Source organism: Corvus brachyrhynchos, unplaced genomic scaffold, assembly GCF_000691975.1.
Source record: "Corvus brachyrhynchos isolate BGI_N302 unplaced genomic scaffold, ASM69197v1 scaffold14, whole genome shotgun sequence".
NCBI lineage: Eukaryota > Metazoa > Chordata > Aves > Passeriformes > Corvidae > Corvus > Corvus brachyrhynchos.
In genome coordinates, this window is record NW_008239110.1 from 3,869,507 (window position 1) to 3,878,849 (window position 9,343).

The following is a 9,343-nucleotide window of genomic DNA, read 5'->3' on the forward strand; positions in this document are numbered from 1 at the left end:
GCTGAACCTGGGATTCAATTTTAACATTCAATCATTTTAAGTACATCTTCACAAATGCCTTTATATAGTTAATCATGCGTGGACTTCAAAAGGGAAGTAGTAGTTGTAATTTTGTGCAGCTTATATCAGCATGGCATAAAACTAAGCCTAATATTAAGTCTATTCTTAAGCCTATCACTATCAGGGACATGTCTCGGTCTGAGTTAACCTCTTTTCTCCTAAATGTAAATGATATGTTTACAGAAGAATTAAAAGTTAAAATAATTTTGAATACTTTTCCTAAATTTTAAAATCTTTGATTCTCAAAAAAAGCCAAATTTTCAGATTGCTTTACATTTAAGTCAGGGACAAGTTTCTGCATCATTGCTGTATCCTAAAAAGTGCAAACACCAAAAAGTTCAGTATGTATTTATGGAAGAAAATATGAAGCTTCCTGTCAAAACTCAGTAGGACTGAATTTTGCATTGTATTAAATGCTCTTTAAAAACATTTTTTTATAAATTGAAGAGCAAATTTCATATGGATGTTATATGTAAAGAGAAAATAAGAAGGGTGAAAGAATTGAAGGCCAGCATCCAATTGGTGTTACTTATGGCAGGTTTCTAGCCTAAATCTGCCAAGTGGTCTGGTCCCAACATGTCTCTCCCAAGCACTGAAGACAGGAAGCTTTATACAATAAGGGATTTTTGGTGTTATAGTGGGCTAAGAAGAGTGAAAACATTTGATACAACATTAGAAATTATACATAAGGGAAAGCTCCTGTGTCATGATGAATGTACATGAAAGATGTCTTAAAAGTGGAATTTAATACTGATTAAATATTCAGTTTAGAACTTAAGGGGAATTTTTTTCTCTTTTACTATAACAGGTCAACAGACTTAATCTTGCTAACCTGTTTTATCTGCTTATTTGACAAATAATTCAAATATAGAGACTTGTTAGGCATGAAAAGAGAGTATCCTTATTTGTATAGAAATACAGTGTGGTCATTGAAAGATGCTTTGATTTATGAAAAATTATAGACAAAATATTTATGCTTAGCAAGACAGTTTCTTTGCAGGGTAGCGTGTATGGTAGAAGAAAGAGGCAAAAATACTTATTGTAATAGTGTATCTTTGAGTTATTTTGGATGATGGATTAAAGCAGGTTTTGAGAGAGACTACTCTTTCCTTTCCATCTCAGTCAACAGTGTATAACGGGCTGATTCTTAAATCTGTTTCTTTCATTTGCCTTGCCTTCTCACCTTCCAAATTCAACTGCGTCCTGACTCCTGCACATGCTGACTTGTGAAATCTAATGGGGCAGTTTCTCCCCATTCCTGAGGGAGGATGTAGAGAGCAGAGAAATTTCTCCTAAGCTCTTTAATTCTTTAACTCTTTCCTGAGAAAATGCAACTACTTTTAGCCTTCACTTGGGGTTTGCTAGCCCTAATATTATGTTGCTAATTCTTAGCAACATAGACTATAATAGCTGAAGTTAGAATGGCAACATGCTATTGATTAGATAAATTGAATGGATTGCATATATTATTTTTTTCCACTTGCATCTTGGATGAGAATGCAACACTTTATTTGTAACTGGTCAGGCTATATCAAAATCTGTGTAATCTTCCAGTGCTAATAGCTTTTTGCATCATCAATTCACAATACAGACAACTGCATTTGTGCTCACAGGTGCTTTAGTTCAGAATCAAAGACTAAAGGTTAACACAAAATGGTTCATTTTATTATGATGGATCCAAAGCAGAATTTTAACAATGATGTTTAAGCATTTGACTCATTTTTGTGGTTCATTATCATGTCCATTAGTGAGCAGGCAGGCTCTGCATCAAAAATAGCCTGTTTAGACCTCTTATTAACATATACTTTTGAAGTTGAATATAGATGACTTATTAATGGATTTTTAAAGGTACTATATGAAAAAGCAACCTGAAGGCAAGATGATATTTCCAAGCTACTGTTTTAGTGAAGGATAATGTAAATGCAACAAAATACCCCTCAATGTGCTAGGAAAATTGGTATGCGTCTGATACAGCTAGTGCCATATTAAATCACGTGTGAAAGCATTATTCAAATCTTAGAAAGAGGAAAAAAAATCCATTGAAAAGCCATCTGGTAGCTATTGCTGTTGTTAGTGATCCCATTTACTGACATTTGCATAAAGCTTGTTGATTACTCTTAGGAAGGGCAATATTAGCATAAATGTTTTTTTATTGAGCTAGTCATTTAGGCAACACACCGAATAGCAATGAAGATCCTGTGTGTCTGACAAGTTTATTTAAACCACCGGTGTTCTGCAGCAATAAGAAGGTGTGCCAGCATAGTTTCTGGAATGCACTTGAAAGACTTAGGAATATTTTCATCAAATTGAAAAGAATGTGCACAACAAAACAATTAATTTTGAATTGATGAGGAAAGCAATGCAGCAAGATGTGTTTCTACTGCTTGTTTCCTCAGCTGTCAGGAGCATTGATGGTGGAGTAACAGAATTAATCAAACCCCATACAAATACTCATGTCTAGTTTGGTTTTCATTACTTCTCTCTACCAAATGAGTTGTTTTCCTAGAAGACAGAGTCTGTTTTTCAGAGCTGCATGCTTGTAAAAGTTATGCCTATGGTAATGAATGACATAGGAGCAGGGCATTGGACAAAACTCTGGTCTTCAGTATTGACTATTTTTTCCTGCCTTCTTTTTGGCGTATCCTAACTAAAATTCGACAAGATGATAGTGGAGTATGCTGTGGGAGATAACACAGACCAGAGACTGCTAATGAACAATTTAGGTAGGACCACCCTGCATCAAAGAACAGGAAGCTGAACCACTTGAATACAGCAGTATCATGTCAGTGACTCTCAGGGCCAGTTTTATATACTCGTACAAGTACATCAAAACTGAGCATTTCCAGTTTTTGAGAAGGGACACTGAATTTTTTTCACTAACAGATGGCAGTTTAATTTTCGGGAAAATGTTGGTCCTTAAACTGTACTAGTCAACATGCTTACTTTCAGATACAGAAATTCAAATGTCCATTTCAATGAAATTAACCCTGTGCCTAATAATTAACTAGAAGTTACTTCACATGTAAAATTTCTGAGTAATTAGGACCTCAGTAGAAGTAATGTTGATTGATTGAGGAAGAAGTTAACATTTAAACAACCTAGATTAGGATACTGTCCTATTTGACCCTTTTCCAAATGTAAGATGCAGCTAAGCATAAACCTCTTTTTTTAATCAGTGCTTTTTAAAAGACACACAATTGCTCGCCTTTGTGACTTCTACTGAGACAGAAGTGCTTTTTCAAACATAGCTGAGCACTATTTAGATGTTAAAAGTCGATATTCATCAGTTTGAAGTGAAAACTTGGAAGTGTATTCCAAAGTTGAAATGTGTAAGTGAAAGTGTTACACTAGAAGGGAGCTCTGTCAATAAGACAGTTATATTTCATGGAGTGCCTTTTGTTTAATGTGAATTGTGCAATACCTTCTGGCACACTGCCTTTTTTCCTCTCATCATTGACAGACTTCTGTCTCCTCTTCAGCCTGCGATCAGCTGTCCCTTGGAGTGGCAGCCATCTTCGGACCATCTCATAGCTCCTCAGCTAATGCTGTGCAATCCATCTGCAATGCTTTGGGAGTTCCACATATCCAGACCCGCTGGAAACATCAAGTGTCTGACAACAAGGACTCCTTCTATGTCAGCCTCTATCCGGATTTCTCTTCACTCAGCCGTGCCATCCTTGACCTTGTGCAGTTCTTCAAGTGGAAAACAGTTACTGTTGTTTATGATGACAGCACTGGTAAGGCCAAAGTATTAGACTGTGTGCAGATATATTCACAGACACACAAAGAGAGGGAGGAAGAGTGTCACTACTCATATTTCATAACTTAAGAAATCTTAACTAATTTGCAAGAATTTTACTGGTGAAGCAGTGTATAACAAATAATGTGGACTTATTAGCATAAGTATTCTCATAAGTATGCTTCAGTTGCTAAATTCTGTGTGTTTGAGCTCACAGCTGTCAATAAATTGGTCACACTCTATCTGTGTTTTCTGCAGTGTCTTAACAGTTGCTAACAGCTATGTCTTTTGATTTTACTTAAAACTCAAACTTGGAAGAAAAGTATATTAACTTGAAAGATACACTAGTGTGCCCAGTGAAATAGAAAACCTAAATTCTGGTGCTGCTTCTGTTGTTGGTTAAGTTCAAAAACAGATGCCATATTTGTTCGGAATTTTAGTATCTGCTTTTTCAGGTAGAAGGAAAGAAGGAACCCTGGTTTCAGCTCCTAGCAATTGGAACAAAAGGAAGTTTGGAGGCATGTTTTGCAGATGAGTTACAAGAGTTAAAAGTGAGCTCCTGACTTTCCAGCAGAAATATACTAGTTTATTACCTTTCCCTTGGTCACCCTAAAATTTGTTTTGCCCTTCTGTCTTGCCTTGACAGTTGCACCTTTGAAAAATGCTATAAAACTGAAATTTCATTTGAGGTCTAGTGGTGGTCAGAAGGAAGACCTCGGTTAAGAGGAAAATGGAAGATACGAGGAAGGGTCTTGGCCAAAGAGGATATATTTAATCTTATTGGAAATGCTGCTAACTTCTTCCATGCTGGTTGATCTGTCATTGTCAGGAAAAGAGCATAGTGAGCGTCCAATTCTTCTCATGGTTCATTGAACTGGAAGGCTGTTGATGTGCTCATTACATGCTGCTACTATCTATCCAAATCTGAAATAAAAAAAATAAGATCAAGAAACAACATGAAGCTACCTGTAGGGAAGGCTAACTCTGCTAGATAAACAGGATTACTACAGCAGGACGGAACGCTTGCTGTTCAAGCTCAGATAAGATACATGTATAGCTACCAAAAAGTGAGGAGGAAGCAGAGAAGACAGTACATAAAAATCTTTATAACTGATTTTTTCTTTATGCCTTTTAAAAAAATGTAAGGCAGTGAAGTTTAGAGGCTGCCTCACTAGAAGTTTGTTGGCTGATGTTACCAAAAGTCTCAGGTAATCAAACTTTTGATTTAAAGTTTAGCTTTATAGACTTAAGATAAGCAACATGTAGTTTGTTTCATTTTTGCTCTCTCTTTTTAAAAAAAATTTTGTATTATTGTTGTGAAATAGGAAAGGAAGTTAAAGCCTCAAATTTTAATCATATGATGATAGAAAAAAGTGAGTTGTGGTGACGGAGTTATTGACTTAGTTTTACATAAATTGGAAATACTTCAACTTGATTAAAATCATTTAGAGGCGAACTATTTTTTCAAGAACAGGCTACCTCTTAAAACAGCCAATTCAGTTAGAAAATTCACGTTTTAATACTTTGAAACTGCTTTGCTCAATAATTTTAAGTAATTCTCTTCTGCCCAAAAAAAAAGTGTCCAAAAAAAAGTAACCAAAAAAAAAAATTTCATGTTTAATGGTCTCTCCATGTCCAGAGATATGTCGTTAACAGCCTTGATAGATGTGTTCTCATAAAGTATGTTTTGAAGCCAGGACATAAAGAGAAATGGGAATGAAGATGAAAAAGAAGTATTTCTTGTATATATTGTTTTCTTGTTCTACTTGTTATTACTGTTAATATTTAAGAGAGAAAAACCTCCAAACATAATCTATTTTAGGACAAATTTTAAATAAATTTCACAATGAATTAGTAGATTGAGTTATTTAGTCTATTTAAAAAGTATAAAGAATTATTCCAGGATATATTAGTTTTAAAATTATATTTATTTCTGGAGTAGTCATGCCCTTCATATTATGATACTGGTTGTTCCCATGGATAAACAGTAATCCCATCTACAACATGATTTTTTTCCTTGAAATCTATTTCTGTCTGAAGAGGCAGAAAAAATTAATCCGTTTTAAAAAGGTTATCCTCTCTCTTTTCTTCCGGTGTTTGCTGTAAATGAATTTAAACTCTACTTTTTAAAGACTGTCAACTTCTCTTTGTTAGTAGTATCTCCTATGGATAATTCCAGGACTTCAAGAGCAAATGACACTACTGGGAAGTCCACAGCATCACTTGCCTTTGAAGCACATATAGGAACAACTCTTAGCTATGAGAAACTGTCAGTCTTAAAGAAGTGGATTTTATATCTGCTGGAGTTCAAGTGCAACCTTGTGTGTTTTGAGGCAGGGGAGAAGAACCTTTTGAAAGGAAGTAGTTGCTTGACCTGAGGAAGAGGTTGTCTCCTGTCATAGGATAAGAAAAATATTCAGTTGCGAGTCTAGAACCGGAGCTGAATATGATGTTTCAACTAAGATTTTCGAAACTGTGTTGGATGACTTGTATCATTTAAGATTTAATCTCAAGTTATTAAAATGAAGACAGTGAAGACAAAGCATTTATCACTGTTTATGTCTGTTTCTCCCATTTGGTCAGTGATTCCATAATGTAAGATGGATATAATTCTTAATTCCCTCTCCTTTGTTTCTCTTTTAATCCCCCACACTTTACATGCCTTTATCGAAAGGTTGTTTAGGATGATAATATAGCCTTATTTTATGATGATTTTAGAGCTATGGATTTCCTTTATCTGAATGGACAATTCCCCAAAGGGCATCCTGATCAAGACAATAATATATTGGTATAGCAACTTCAGTGATAATTTAATTGTTAAAAAGAATATTTTTTTTGAGGTTCAGATTTTCTTTATGTATTTCTGTTACTATTGTAAACATGGATACAAGGGGAGTTCATACTTTTGTTACAGAGAGGAAGAAAATTATAAAACATGCCTAAACTAGGTCTGGATAGCTCTCCAATAAATTATGAGGGCTTGCCCATGTGCCAAAGTCCTGCAAGATTGTAGGTTGACTCTGAGGGAATGCATACATTTGTTTATCTATTTAATTACTTTTATTTCTAAAAATTTCTTTATATCTTTAAATGTCAGGGCTCAGTTTTATAAATTCTCTAAGGAATTGTTAAAGATTTGCAATAATAAAGGTGATATATCTCATCTGCTTCAAAGCATTCTAAAAAAAAATGTGTCCATGTTCCACATCCCTTCTGTATGGTATATATCTTATAGAATAAAAACAAATGGTAAAAGCTGTGTGGTTATTTGACACTCTGCAGCCAGTAAAAGCCCAGGTTATCTCTAGTGTCTCGCCCAGAGGTATGCTAGAGACCAATACTCCAAGTGCACAATTCAGCTGCCCCTGAACAGCACCATTGTGTCCAGCTCTATGCAATTGCCCAGGTTTCTATCTTGTATGAAGGAAAGCCATTTATGTGACTGATCCACGTAAGTGTAGATGCAGTCTTCCATACTGGTTTTTTTGTGCTTTTTAATGCACAGAGTAGCTGCCTTCAAAAAATTAATATTATAAAACCCTGCCTGTGGGTACCAGGTTGTAACTAGATGATGTTTAAGGTTCCTTCCAACCCAAATGATTTTATAGTTCTGTGAAATGTTTGAAATAGACATTTGTTTTTGGTCTGGATCTAATTTGATTTGAGACTGTGTGGTATGAAGGTGGTACAGGGAAGTCAGTGCTTGTTTAGAATCCAATTTGAAATAAGAGAGAAAATTTGGAATCCCAGTCTCCCTTGGTAATAGTCTGAGAGATTACTACTAAGAATAGGTATTAGTGTGTTGTGTCCCTCATCTAAGTATCCTCCCTGTATTCTCAGTAGAGGAGTTGCTGTACATCTCACTCTTAATTTGAGAAAAGACACAAGTTGTTTACAATGCACTATGGGTAGCAACTAGACCCTGCCCCAAGCTTTATGAAACAGAAGTGGCTAAGTCAGAGAAGATGAATCTATGTATTACAGCTATTGCTCCTCATGTCAGACTGAGCCTCAGAATACTGGGTTGTTCTGTGCTGGTCAGACCTGCCTTGTGTTCAGGAGTCTGTAATGAGGAATGCAAGATAACTTGCCACAGGAGAAAATAGAGGTTGTGCCATGCTGAAATAGATACAGAGAAACTTCTAGAGGGATACGATCAATAACAGTGGAGTGAGAAAAGATCAGGTTGAGTACAGTGTAATAAGGAAGACTCAAGATTGTACAACTAAGATGAAGTAGATGAATAAACTAGAAAGGTTAATTCTACCTTGTCTTGGTAAGAAGAGATGCAGTTTTTTACAATGGGGATATGATAACAGAAATAAAAATGAACATAGAATGGACAAAGGTTTTAATACTGTAATAAAACCTCTGCCCTTGTAGTATTTTATGGAGTAGGTATTTTGGCACTAGTTGATGAGTTTCTCTTTCAGGGAATTAGAAACGTGTGAGTCTTTTTTTTGTGGACCTCTGTTTTAATAGTAGTGCACTCATTTTTATAATTTTATTTTTTTTTTTGCCTTAAATAATGACCACATTCTGCTTCCTTCTATGATTAAATTTCTTTTTTTTTTTTTGTCTCTCAAGATTTTTTTTTGATATAGCCCATCTGTTGTACAGGCAAAAAAATTTAATGAGGCTCTAAAGCACTTTTCTTCATAAAAAAGATAAATATTGCTTACTTTAATAATTTTAAATGGAAAAGTATATTCCTTTTAAGTAGGATTTCATGTTAAAAAGCAAATAAAGAAACAAAAAACCCCCCAGCAACCCAAAAAACCCCAACCAAACTCCCCTCCCACCAAAAAAACCCAAACCAAAACCAAAAAACCTCCTAGCAGGATATAATGAGAGGCTGGTTACTTTTTTCCCCCTTAAAGTAATCATGGTCTCTCTGTTAATTAAATGCCACTAAACTGTCCCTGGACACTAATTAAGTCCTTTCAGATTTACAGATTTGCTACAGTCAATTGTCTTTAGGAAAGAAAAGTGGAAAAATGACAATATGTTCATCAGCTACATGTCCTAATGGATTTAATTGGTCTCAAAACAGTAACTTAATTTCAAGTACATATTCTAATCTCTGTGCTAAAGAAAACAGACTAGAAAAACTGTAAATAAGTTTGTGACTCTCAGACAATTAAAAAAAACCATCCATGAATAGTTAGATGACAGTGTTTTTCAATTATAGTGGCACTTGTATAGATATCAATATATTGATGCTTTTCTATATCAACAGAACAAGTTGATATAAACAGGGTTCTGGGTATTTTTTCTTAATTAACTTTTGTTTTGGTCTTGGGTGAATGAGTATAAACACCAAAAATCTGTTACATCTATGAACAGAAGCCAAAGTAAGAGCTGAAAGAAATTATTTCAGAAATAAAAATGTTTTGTGTTGGTCTTTAGTACTGAATCCTGTTCTTTAACTGAAATGAAGGAAGTTGAAAGATGTAATTTTGTTGATATTTTCCCTCTGGTATGCCGGTCACATTAGTTTGTAATAAAATGACAATTTCTTTTTTGGGATCAGTATTAAAAATA

The 9,343-nt window shown here is 34.8% G+C and overlaps 1 protein-coding gene across 6 annotated transcripts in view; it reads left to right on the forward strand.

Moving 5' to 3' along the window:
- Nucleotides 1-9,343, forward strand: part of GRIK2 (glutamate ionotropic receptor kainate type subunit 2) — a 360,593-nt gene that overhangs the window by 113,118 nt on the left and 238,132 nt on the right. For 5 of the 6 annotated variants that reach the window (XR_001863755.1, XM_017739572.1, XM_017739571.1 and 2 more), the window contains exon 3: nt 3,540-3,797. Coding sequence is in view for 5 of the 6 variants with exons in the window: in XM_017739572.1 (XP_017595061.1) it covers nt 3,540-3,797 (258 nt within the window). In the remaining variant the exon portion in view is untranslated. Of the gene's footprint in view, nt 1-3,520; nt 3,798-9,343 lie in introns of all 6 variants that reach the window. The other variant, XM_017739569.1, reaches the window with a different exon arrangement.